The following is a 13712-nucleotide window of genomic DNA, read 5'->3' as shown; positions in this document are numbered from 1 at the left end:
TATTGAATCCTTGGTGGAATTGAAAAAATTAGTGCCACCATGAAGGATTGGAAAGATGCAGGTATGGTGGTTACCAGCATATCTCAGTTTAACTCTCTGATTTGACTAGTGAAGAGGTCAGATAGATCTGTGAAGAATGACAGTTGAGAATTGAAACTTAATCAAATATTGACTCAAATTGGAGCTACTGTACCATACATGGTATCCTACTTGAGCATTTTAAGATCTCTGTGGCTGACAGAAAAGAATGAAGATGGACTATATGGGAGGTTTTGCAGGGTAAAAGCTAAGCTGGGACACAACTAAGGGAGTCTCTAGGGAATGGCATTGGAATGGGAAGAGGTTCATCTTCCAGATCTTATTTGTCAGTGTTTTAGTGAGAATCTTTTATTTAATTAATTTATTTTATATCCTGACCACAGATTACCCTCTCTCCTTTCCTCCCACACCCTTTCTCTGGTCCTCCCATACTGACCTCTTCTGTTTCTGTTTAGATAGGGGCAGGCCTTCCATGAATATCAACAAAGCACAGCATCTCACATTGCAGTAAGACTAAACCCTCCTCTTCTATTAAGCGTGAGGTAGGCAACATCTATCCCATCAGGAAGATGAAGTTTGTATTTTATTTCTGTGTTTTCTCTTTCTGTGTTTTCTGATTGTGTCATACTGTGTTAATATTGGCTTTGTAAAAAAAGTTTGAAAACTTCCCATATTTTTCTATTTTCTTTTCTGTTTCATGAAATAATCTGCATTGCATCTTGTTAATTCTTAGAAGTTCTGGTAGAATTCTCAAATAAATGAATCTGGCGCTGGATTATTTTTTAGATTGGAGACTTTTTATCTTTTAGAACTGTTACTTGGTTTTTATGATTTGTATAAATTTTGATATTGTATATATTTAGTAACTCATCAATTTTTTTCAGATTTTCTAACTTCACAGAATATGTGTTTGAAATAGTTTCTTATCTATATGAGAGAAGAATAAATGAAAAGGAAAATGAAATAGATTTTTTTTTACCATTTTCTGAATTTCACTATACTCTACTATAATGTTTCCCATTTTACACACACACACACACACACACACACACACACACACACACACATACACACACACACACACAGATGGAGTTTATTGTGGGTTTATAGTTTCAGACAGCTAAAGTCCATGACCATCAAGATATTCAGCATAGCAACAGGCAAGTAGGCAGGTATGGCACTGGAGCTGTAGTAGTTATAGATTTACATCCTGATCTACACATTTGAGGCAAAGATACAGCTACATGGGAATGGAAAGGATTTTTAAATCTTCAAAGTCTGCCCAGAATTACACAATTTCTCCAATTATACCACATCACATAATCATTCGCAAACATATGCTCCAACTGTGGACCAAGTATTCAAATACACGAGCCTTTGGGGGTCATTCTCATTCAAACCACAACAGTCCACTCACTGTCCATCATAGGCTTATAGGAATATCATGATGCAAAAGCACATCGTCATAGGTCAAACTACAAAGTCTGTTGTAAAACTCATGGTAATCTCCTTGTAAATAAATTTAAAAAGCATATTATATACTTACAACATACAATGGCATAGAATATTCATTCCATCCCAAAGGATATGGAATGGAAGCATAATGAGGAAATACTGGTGCAAATGAAGAACAAAAATCAGCAGGACAAACACCAAATCCTGTAGTTCCACATCTGATATCAAGTGACTTAGTTAGATTGATCATTCCAGCTTTGCTGACTATAACACACATCTTTATCTTGTGCTATTTATATATACTACATACAGCTCTCCCTTGCAGATGTATGGTGATTCTGATATCTGCACATCCTTGGGTCTCCAATGCAATTCAGACTTCAGTTGATTTATTAATAAAATGAATAAATCCCTCTCTGGCCTCAGTGCAGTGGCTCACCTACTATACATCTCACCTAAATGACTTTCCTCTACCATGGAGGGAGATTCTACAACCCCTTTACTAGTGTGTTCTTCATGACTCTACATCCTGAACTACATGGCTGGCATTGCTAAGTTTTGCTGTCTGCTTGATATGTAGCCTGGACTTCTCTTTGAATTATATATGCTTAACCTTTGGTTTGTCATTATTTTTTAGGAGCAGACAATTCTTTAAACCAGTTCCTCTCATAATTTTCTATATTAGCTTGGTATGGTCTTTTCTTGAGGTCCTCACTAGCTTTATTTCATTTTACTTTAAGTTTCTCCTTATCTCTTTTAGTGCAAGACTTGGTTCCAACATCAAATTTCTTTGTAATTATTTTTGTTTCAAGTCGTACATTTTTTCTTTTTGTCTTGCTTACTCTTCTTCATTATAGAGCTGCATTAGAGTGATTACTAAGAACAACATGACAGAGTCAATAATGGGTTATTTTGAAATCTCCACAGCTAAGGAAATTTTGCCTCACGCAAATTTGTAGGACAAGGGCAAAGAGTAGCCACATTCTTTGCCAGACTATCACAAGAATGGCCTCTAGACCAGTTGCTAATATTATTCCTCTCTGAAACTTCTTGAATTGGGCCTCCATTATCCACATTTCTATTAGCACATTTGTCTTCCAAGTTCCTACTTGGATGGCCTGTAAGGATCACTTATAATGCTCCACCACTTTGTTAACTCAAAGTCCAAAGTCTTCCACATTCCTCCAAAAATCCATCATGTTTAGGTCTGTCCCTATAATAGTCCACTTTCTGGTATCAATTTATGTGTTACTTTTTTATTGCTTTAGTGAAAAATCATGACCAAGGAAACTCATAGAAGAAACAGTTTATTTATTTTTTTATTGCTTTAGCAGCAAATCATGACCAAGGAAACTCATAGAAGAAACTATTTTAGGCTTATAGGTACAGTTGGTTAGAGCCCCTGACCACCATGTCAGGGAGAATGACAGCATGCACACAGGAGTGTGGCAAAAGAGCAGTAGCACAGAGCTTATATCTTGATCTGCAGGCATGAAGCAGAGAAAACACATGTAGTATTTTATAACGAAAATGTGTTCACCTGTATTTGGTGTTCGTATTTTTAGAACTGTAATATAAACTTGGTGTTTTGTTCTTTAATGAATATTATGTGGTCTTTATTAACTCTTTTGAGTACTTTTGATATTATACTCATTTTATCAGATATTAGAATATAAACCTTTGAAGTAAGCAAATTATTAGTCATGTAAACTAGTTTAGATAGATATTTTATTGTATAAATAAACAGATTTATTAACAACTCAGTTAAATGGTTGCTTTATTATAAATTAACTGTGACACATATGGAGTGTTTTGGTCCTTAAACAACAACAGCAACAACAAAAAGATTTGAAAAATGAGTGTTCTCATAAATTGAAAACCTCCATGTTTAGAGTTTTACTGCTGTGAAGAGACACCATGACCACAGCAACTCTTTTTTTTTTTTTTTTTTTTTTTTTTTTTTTTTTTTTTTTTTTTTTTTTTTTTTTTTTTCATTTTTTTTTTTTGCCTCTCCTGAACTCACTTGTACCAGCTGCCTCCTCACAGATCCACCTGCTCGCCTCCCGCAAAGCCCCACCACCGCCCCACAGCAACTCTTATAAAGGAAAACATTTAATTGGAACTGGCTTACAGTTTAGAGACTTAGTCCATTGTCATCACAGTGGAAAGCATAATGCCACACAGGCATACATGGTGCTAGAGAGGTGGCTGAGATTTCTACATCTGGTTCTGCAGGCATCAGGAAGTGAATGTGTCAACACTGGCCAGGCTTGAGCTTCTGAGTGTTGTATGATGTTTTGTTTCTGTTCTGACAAATAAAACTTGCCTGGAGATCAGAGAGCAGAGCTAGCCACAAGTTAACCATAGAGGTCCGACAGTGGTGGCACACACCTTTAATCCCCTGGGAGAAAGAAGTAGGAAGATCAGGAGTTCAATACCACCCTGGGCTACACAGAATTGAACCAGTCTAAAAGAGAAACAGGGTGAGATGGTGGTGGCTGTAAGGATTATGTCCTTAATTACATCACTAGCCTGCAATGGCATCCCTGCCTAAAAAGAGGGCATGCCCTCTGTGCGTTCTCTTTTCCGAACTCTCTCCTTCCATATTCCTCCCTCCACATGGTCTTCTCTCCCTCTTCCCCCTCTCCCTCTCCCTCTCCCCCTCTCTCTCTCTCTTCCCTCTCCTCCCTCTCCCTCTCCTCCCTCTCCCTCTCCTCTCCTCTCCCTCTCCTCCCTCTCCCTCTCCCTCTCCTCCCTCTCCCTCTCCCTCTCCCTCTCCTCCCTCTCCCTCTCCTCCCTCTCCCTCTCCTCCCTCTCCCTCACCTCCCTCTCCCTCCCTCCCTCTCCCTCTCCCTCTCCCTCTCCCTCCCTCCCTCTCCCTCTCCCTCTCCCTCTCCCTCTCCCTCTCCTCCTCCCTCTCCCTCTCCTCCTCTCTCTCCCTCTCTCTCCCAATAAGGCTCTAGCAAGGTAACTATGGCTCGCAACTCTTCCATCACCAATACATCCAGCATTCTCCTCCATCAGCATGGCTGCCCCAGGGGCAGGCAGCCATGAGCGCTGCCGCACAACCAACAGTGGCATAGACCTTTAATCACAGAACTCAGAACTGGGGAGGTGGAGAGAGGAACATAAGGCAGGGAGAGGCAGGAATATAAGGTGGGTAAAGACAGGATATTGTCCATTCAGTCTGAGGATTCATAGAAGGGGGATGCCATTTATGTCTGAGATTTCACAGAGGTAAGAAGTTTCTGGTGGCTGGCTGCTCTGTTTCTCTGATCTTTCAGCTTTCACCCTAACACCTCACTCTGCATTTTTATTGATCAAGACTAATTAGGATTGCACTTTATCTGAGACCTCAAAGCCCCTCCTGTAGTCGTGCACCTCCGCCAGCAAAGCCACACCCATTCCACCAAAGCCACACCCACTCCACCAAAGCCACACCCACTCCAGCAAAGCCACACCTACTAAGCCACACCTCTTAATAGTGCCACTCCCTGTGAGACAATGAGGTCCATTTTCTTCGAAACCACCACAGTCCACTCTCTGGACACCATATGCTTGTAGCAATATTATAATAAAGAAATGCTTTAAGTCCAACTTCAAAAGCCATCATAGACCATAATAGTCTCAATCCTATAAAAGGCCAAAGTCTCTTATGAGATTCATGGCAGTCTCTTAACTGTAATCCTCTATAAAACCAAAATTCTCCCAATTTATAGTGGCAGAACATATGCATTACCATTGCATAAGGGAAAAGGGGGAGCATAGTGATGAAATCCTCAACAAAAACAAGACCAAAAACTGACTGGTCAAACTCCAAATTTGTATCTCCATGTCTGATGTCAAAGTACTCTTCAGGTCTCCAGCACCTGTCAGCTTTGCAACACACTTCCTTTTCTTGGCTTTATCCCACTCCCTGTTAGCAGCTTTCCTTGGCAAGTATCTCATGGCTCTGGCATCTTTAACATTTTGGGGTCTCCAAGGCATTCCACAGTTTCACACAATTGCCTCTCTAGGCCTCCAGTCAGGGACGCGCCCCAGCACATGCATGACATCAGATTTTCTTAATCAAGAGGGAGATTCCATAACTCCTTTCTTCTATTCTTAACTGTAAAGCCAGATTCACATGGCTGATGCTGCCAAGTTCTGCTGCTTTCTGGCGCTGGAACATGGCTCCCATGTTCAACTACATCTTCATTAGCTTTCTGTTTTCAATGGTTTCCTTCACTGTCTAAACTTGGCTATCCTAGAATCTGTAGACCAGGTTAGGCTTGAACTCAGAGATAAGCTTGTCTCTGCCTCTGAAGTGTTCGGATTAATGGTATGCACCTCCACACCTAGCTCTGAACTTTTCATAAGTTCCTTTCAACAAGTTGGAAGCTTACCTGGGTGGTGTCTTGCCCTGAGGTCACCACTCCCTTTATTCCATTTAACTTCAGGTTTTTCTTTAATCTGCTTATCTTCTTGAAGACAGGATTTAGCTCCATTCAACTTCCTGGTATCTCTTTTCTCATTGAACTGTACATTTTGTAGTTTTTCCTTGCTCAGCTTGCTCCTCTTCATCAGAGTGAACACTAATAACTACACACTATAGTTAATACTAGGCTATTTTAAAATTTCCTCTGCCAATCCATTTAATCCAAAACTCTTCAATTTAATCTCAGGCAGATTTTTGGACAATGGCAGGAAGCAGCCACATTCTTCACCAAAATATTGTAAGAATCGTCTCCAAGCCACCTACTAACATCCTTCTCTCCTAAAACCTCTTGAGCCAGGCCCACAATTCAAATCACTCTCAGTACAATTAATTGTCTTCCACTAGCATAGCCAATTAAATCACACTTGAAATGTTCAACTGCTATCTTTTCCAAATTCCCAAAGTATGCATTCCTCCAAACAGAAGCATGATCAGGCCTATCACAACAATACCCTAGTCACTGGTTCAAACTTCTGCCTTAGTGTTTTATTGCTTTGGAAAGATACCATGAACACAGCAACTCTTATAAAGGGAAACACTTTTTTGGGAATGATTTACAGTTCAGAGATTTAGTCCATGGTTCTTGAGAGGTGGTTGAGATTTCTACATCTGGATCTGCAGTCAGCAGGAAGTAAATGTAACATTGGCAAGGCTTTAGCTTCTGAGACCGCAAACCCCCCCCCCCAACATTAATATACTTCTCACAAAATCACACCTACTCCAGCAAGGTCAGACCTCTTAATAGTGACATTCTCTATGAGCCTATGGGGGTCAATTGCTTTCAGACCACCACCATCCACTTCTTAGAGTCTGGTTAACATCCAACCACATCTATTATTAATGCATTTTGTTTGGTTGCATATTGAGTTGGCATTTTGATTAAAAAAAATGAAGACTTCAAATCATTCCCTTAGTGTAAAAGAAAATATACTTTGAAACCATTCTGAAGGAAAAGAAAATGCAGTTACAAAAATCTCAGATTGAATAAACTTTACAGTACTTTGTCAATACAGTGAACTATGAAAATAAATGAGAATTTTATGCAAAGAATACTTTTAATATGCTTCTTCAGAAACACAGAAAGAAAATATTTTTCACCATTCACTTAGTTTTTGTGGGAATGCAACCTGGTGTAGCTACTATGCAGTGAAGAGGTTCCTCAAAAAGTTACAAATAGGTTGACAATATTATCCATTTATAACACATCTGGATAAATTTCTAAAGATTCCACATCATTCTACAGAAATACTTGCTAATTCATGATTATTGCCACTTTGTGTAGCAAGAAAATGGAAATAGCCTAGATATCCTTTGATGAATATATAATAATATATGATACATATATGTAAGTAGTCTTTCTATGTCCCACCAGCCAGCTCCTAAATCATGACATGGAGACTTATTATTAATAATGAAAGCTCAGCTAATAGCTTAGGTACATTCTAACCAGCTGTTATTACTTAAATTAACCCATATCTTTTAATCTATATACTTTTACATGGCTCAGTTACCTTTAATTTCTAATGTCCATGCTGCTTGCTATGCATCTGGCTGGTGACTCCTCCCTTCTTCTTCCAAGTGTCCTCTGTGCCTGGAAATCCTGCCTAGCGATTGACCAGTCAGCTTTTTATCAAACCAATCAAACTGACACATCTTCATAGTGCAAGAAAAGATTATTCCACAACACCTATACCCAATGTAATATTGTTCGGCTATCAACAATAATGAAATAAAGTTTGCAGGTAAATAGAGCTAGAAAATGTCACTCATAGTAAGGAGACCCAGACAGTTAAAGACAAGCATTGTAGATTCTCTCTCATATTACAATACTAGCTTTGACTCCTTAGACATTTTAAATTATGTTCAAATAGTTTTTAGATAAGTTTACCCATAGAAATGAGGACATTCATAAAGGGACAATGGAAGTGACCTTTCAAGGGAATGGGATAGAATGCAGGTGACATGAAGGGGGTAAGGGGAATAATAGAACAATTAGGCTTAAATGGGATAGTTGATGGGATGACAGGGAAGAGCAAGACTAAGAGGAAGGGTAGCTAACAGTAAAGATTTTTTTAAATCCATATGGAAACCTAAACTGTAGAATCTTACTAAAATATATATGTTTACATATAAAAAACAGTGTAAATGGAATAATGCTATAATGGGATGTGACTAGCTATTCCAGAAAACATATATGGTCAAGCAGAATGTCCAGTGCTAGTTATGGGTCACCCCTCTTGAATTATTGACCAATGGAATCCCTTAAATATCACAGAATATTTCAACTGATCTTGGTAATACTCTGTTGCTAAAGATAGCTTATTTTTTAAACACAGGTTGTGTAGAAACTAAACTAGTACTCACCTGGAAATTTTAATGCTATTGGATAGCTTTCATAGTACTAGAAATTTCTACTTATGACAGGGGGAAAAACTACAGCAGTGTTCTTAATGATGAACCTAGTAAATTTCAATTAAGGACTCTGACAATTTATGGTCAGTGGTGTAATAGTGGCATGAATGTTATATGGGAGTAAGTGAAACTTTTATGATCAAATTCAAGTTCTTCCTCTCTGATTAGTGTTTCTTTGCTCTTCTGAGGACTTTATACAGTAGAGAATGAAAATGTAGAGACCCAAAATTGGTCAACATGCAAAGAGAGAGACTAAGAGACTACAGAGTGCTTAGCTCCAAATGGGCCATATATAGTGTACCCCAGTCATCAAGCATCAGATTTAATCACATAAGAGAGGGACGTTATGTAGAACTGACTAGTATTGTAAAATAAAAGAAAAAATGTATCTTAAAATATGTATCTTAGAACTACTACAGGAAATATTATAGAAATGAATAAAATAACATGTGTTTAATGAGGGTTATTAAAGAGATAGGATTGTGGGATGTATGTAGACAAAGTATTCCTAAGAGAAATCATAGGTCCAATAACAGCAAAGCTGATTTCCCTAAAATGTTTCAATCCCCTGTGGATTCTAGAATCTGGAATTTCATGTTCTCAAGGAAAAAAAAGAAACTGAAGAATTTGGTAATGAATGCATAGGCTAAGATACCACTATGTGAGAAACCAAATCCCTCATACCTTCACATCTACAGTTACTTCTGTACAATATAAAGGTTTTGAAATATGTACTGGCTGTGCTGAGCAATAAAGAACTATGATTCCAAAATCAAAAAAAAAAGAGAGAGAGAGGGAAGAAAAATTGTAAGGGCTGGAAATAATGGACATCCACAGTAAAATAGTATTCACTAGCCATGTACATGGACTACTGTACAAATGAACTCACAGTGGCTGTGACTGCATGCACAATATCAAGTCACTAAATATTTCCAATATGGACACATAAGGGGGTTGGGAAGTCCTACCCTTAGTGGAGGATATATTGGTTCTCACTATGGAGCGATAGTCAGTTTCCTTCTAAGGTGTTGCTCCTGAACTGCTGCTCATAGTATAGTAGATGATCCTGTGCTCATTCACTAAATAGACTTGGTGCAATTAAGAAAATGAGGATATGAAGTTAGAGTAAGAAGTAGTGGGGAGGTAGAAATTAGCAGAGAAGAAATGGGGATGGGTTATATCAAAACACATTATATGGATGCATGGAATTCTTACATAATATAAAATAAGAAAAATATGAAGCTAACAACTCACATTTATACAAAAATATTCAGAAACTGAAAGCACTCAGAATATATTTAGAATCAATTTAAACCTGCTTTAAAAGAATGGCTACAGATCAGGTGTTATAAAACTCATTTTATTTCAATTTTAGAGGCTTCGGGTTCAGGCTCAAGGCCACAGCTGTGTCAATGTCTGTTTCAATTGAGGGTTTTGCTTTCAGGGTGACTTCTTGAATGTTGAGACCTCCATATAGGTGAGATACTATCTATATATGGCAGAAGAAAAGAGTAAATCCAGGTCACTTCTGAAATCCGTTTAATAGTACTATTAACTTACTCATAAAGGCCAAATCCTTCTGGCTTAGTTAGGAAATAAAGGGTCAAACTCTAGAGATTGTTGAAAAGGCAAAATATTTAAACATGAGCTTTACAGAAAACAACCATATAGAATACACCAAAACTATCACGGTGAATATTTAGAACACAAGAAACTCAATGGATCACTAAGGAGTGAGAAATGGGATTGTGCAAAGGAAGACAGCAAGGGTCCAGTATCACAAGATCAAGTTGACAATTAACACTAACTGTCACAGAATAAAACAGGAATAAAAGATATGGAGGTAGTGTATCTAGATGGAGACTACTTTTGGGAAATTTTTTCTTAAATAAAGACCTAAAGGAGGCTCTTAATCAGTAGAAAGTGATGTTTAGAAAAGTTTTATTTTATTTTAACACTCTTTATATATATTAAGAGAATTATTATAATATTTTCACTCATAAGTATACTGTGTCCTGATCAAACTCTGCTTCACTTTTCATACTTCCTTTTCCACCACTTCCTAAACTCTAAAAACCATTTAAAATATTTGAATGTTTTGTTACCCATGCCCTTCTTTTAGAAAAAAACATAAAACCCTTTTCAGGTCTTCTTTTCTTCTTTAACGTAAGGTACCTCAGGTACATTCTCTTTGCTTTTATACACAACAGTGTAGATTGCTTTTGCAGGAAGATCTGAATTCTATTCCCAATATGCATATCTGGCTGCTCATAAACACCTGTAATTCCAGCTCCAGGGGATCCAACACCATTGTTTGGATTCCCTGGTCACTTACATCTATGTGCATGCACACAGAAAGAGACATGTAGAAAAATAATCAAAAGCTACAATAAAAACAAATCTTTTTTAAAAAGGAGCTTTACATTACATTATTATAAGTATAAAATTCATTTTTAAGTCATATACATCGTGTTATGACAGAGTTAAAAGGTAAAGTTATACAAATCTTAGATCAAAAGTAATAATTTTTCTTAGTACCAGTTTAGTATGAATTTTATTTATTTTTAAAACTAAACCACAGGAAAAATGAAGCTTAAGACTGTATCTACTGCACTCAAGAAGAAACATGCAAAATAAAGCTCACAGCAAAAAATATACTTCCAACACACATATTGCCCAAAAACTTGATATTCACTTATGTTCAGTTCACATATAGGCCACCTCTAGCTGAGGAGCATTTGATGTCTGCTATAAGAGGGCAGTCAGTTTTATTCTGGGATGTGGTTCTTGATAGGTTGCCTATGTTCTAGTGCAATGGTTCTGAGCCTTCGTAATGTTGCAACATTTTAATACAGTTCCTCATGTTGTGATGACCCCGTCTTACACTGATGCAGATCAATAAAATAATATGGGTCACAGCCAGAAAATAAAAGGAATTCAACAGAAGAAAAGTCCAAGCAGTTCAGTTAAATAATAAGTAAATGAGCTAAATATGCTTCACCCAAGATAATGCAAACAAATGATAAATGAGTTTTTAAAAAAGGATTCATTGTTATTCTAACAATCAATGAAATCTGCATAAATCTCATTGCCACATCACCAGAGTAGAATGGAATAATCAGGTCAATAGTAAGAAATGGCAATGATGCTACAGAGAAAATTGATCTTTCATGAAGTATTGCTGGTTAAGTGTCTACAATGATTATGAAATCAGTATGATGTTTCTTAGAAGCTATCAGGACAAGTACCTTTTTTGGAAAACTACCTCAGAAATGGGCACAAATCTATAGAAACAGAGATAAATTTGTATGAGTTATGTATGCATTTCACTCAATAGCACTAACACAGCAGTCCACACAGGAAATTAATTTTAAACAATACTCAGTGGATATATGAGCAAAGGGAAAATGACACATAGACACAATAGAATTCTATTCCACCATAAAACCATTTACTATCATTTTAGGCAACATTAATTAAACTAGAAGCTATTTTGTTAAGTGAAAATGGGCAGAAAATAACAAATGCCATATTTTCTCACGTAAACATCAAAGGCAAAAATGATTTTAAAGCAGATAATATAACACTGGTTATGACAAATTTGGAAAGATATAGGTGAGAGATAGACAGAAGGATTAACAAGTACATGAGATTATATGGTTAGATGAACTAACTTCTAGTATTCATGATTGACAAAAATGAACAATCTGAATTCAAATAAATTTCAATATTATCCATGGAAATGAATGGTAAATACTGGAAGTAGCACTTTGCCTAATTACTATGATCTGATACCTACACACACACACACACACACACACACACACACACACACACAGTCATTAAAATCAATTAAAATTCCATCTCCTATTATATACATGTCTATATATACATTAATGCATACATATAAACAAATACACATGCCTGGTTAACTTTTATATAACACACAGATACAGACACACACCCACACACTTTGTCCCTGAATTTGAAACATGAGAAAAGAAATGGAAAATAGAGATGAGACAATTTTTCAAACATCTATAAATACAGGAAAAAAGTAATAAACCCAGGATGAAATATATTTGGCATTATGTCATCCATTGAATTTGAAAGGATTCGGGAAGGGATGGTCAGGAGTCCTGTCACACTAATTTAACTATAGGATCCGTCCAAAAAAGAGAACACATTTATAAAAAGGAAGTCATCCTACCCATGAGTTTCTTCAAGGCTTGCTTCATATCTTTGTTCCTCAAGCTGTAGATGAACGGGTTCAGCATTTGAGTCACCACAGTATACATCACTGATGCCATTGCTGTCACCCTGGGAGAGTTAGTCACTGCTGAGCTAATGCACACACCTAAACCTGTCCCATAGAATAAAGAAACAACTGACAGATGAGACCCAGATGTGGAAAAGGCTTTATATCTCCCTTGAACAGGTGGTATTTTAAAAACAGTGGAGACAATTTCAGTGTAGGAGAAAATGATTCCAGCAAAAGTAATGCCACCAAATGTTAATCCTGCAATATTAATCAGTATATTGTTGATGAATGTGCCAGAACAGGCTGCCTTGATGACCTGGGTAATTTCACAAAAGAAGTGGGGAATTTCCACATCTTTGCAGAAGGAAAGCCACAGCACTGTGAGGCTGAGAAGTAATGCATTCACAGTGCTACTGAGCAGGGAGAATAGGATGAGCAGACTACACAGGCGCTGATTCATGATGACAGTGTACCTCAAGGGGTAGCAAATGGCCACGTAGCGATCATATGCCATTGCTGCAAGGAGGCAGCACTCCAGACTAGCAAAAAGCATGGCAAAGCAAGCCTGAGTGAGGCATCCTGTGAAGCTTATGCTTAGATTCTGTTCTTGGATGTTCACCAGCATCTTTGGGATTGTTGTGGTGCTTGTACAGATATCAGTCAATGAGAGGTTGGAGATAAAGAAATACATAGGAGTATGGAGATGAGAATCTGAAATGATGGCCAAGATTATGAACAGGTTCCCAATAATTGTGACCAGGTATATGGACAAAAACAGTCCAAACATGACAGGTTGCAATTCTGAGTCACTTGAGAGGCCTAGAAGAAGAAAGTTAGTAGCAGCTGTTTGGTTTGTAAATTCCATGGTTTTCAGATGCTGAAAAAGATTACAGGGGTGATTGTATAGAAAAAAATGACCACCAGTTCAACATTCAAGACGTGGTTATTGAAGAAAACGTTATTTCCCTATTTGTCAATTCTATTCTCCATCCATATTTGTGTCTCTTTCTACTTCTCTCTCTTTCTGTCTTTGTTGCTGCTTTTCTATCTCTTAATCTCTCCTTTTCC

General features: G+C 37.4%; 1 protein-coding gene across 1 annotated transcript; it reads right to left on the bottom strand.

Moving 5' to 3' along the window:
* Positions 1-2908: 2908 nt before the first annotated feature.
* On the bottom strand, positions 2909-13509 carry LOC114688275 (olfactory receptor 7G2-like). The gene is made up of 2 exons (XM_028862893.1): positions 12605-13509; positions 2909-2942 (listed from the first exon to the last, which is right to left on the bottom strand). Exons 1-2 carry the CDS (start codon positions 13507-13509, stop codon positions 2909-2911), a joined length of 939 nt encoding a protein of 312 aa, XP_028718726.1.
* Positions 13510-13712: the final 203 nt, after the last annotated feature.

This window comes from Peromyscus leucopus, chromosome 7 (genome assembly GCF_004664715.2).
Source record: "Peromyscus leucopus breed LL Stock chromosome 7, UCI_PerLeu_2.1, whole genome shotgun sequence".
Taxonomy (NCBI): domain Eukaryota; kingdom Metazoa; phylum Chordata; class Mammalia; order Rodentia; family Cricetidae; genus Peromyscus; species Peromyscus leucopus.
The sequence above is the reverse complement of the archived record's forward strand: the minus strand, read 5'-3'. Positions and strand labels throughout refer to the sequence as shown.

What these genes read in the sequence shown, in the direction of transcription:
- LOC114688275 (XM_028862893.1), bottom strand. Translation starts at nt 13,509, where the DNA reads ATGGAATTTACAAACCAAACAGCTGCTACTAACTTTCTTCTTCTAGGC. An exon ending in GATATGAAGCAAGCCTTGAA is followed by an intron (nt 2,943 to 12,604) that starts GAAACTCATGGG and finishes CTGCTCTTTTGC; the next exon opens with CACACTCCTGTGTGCATGCT.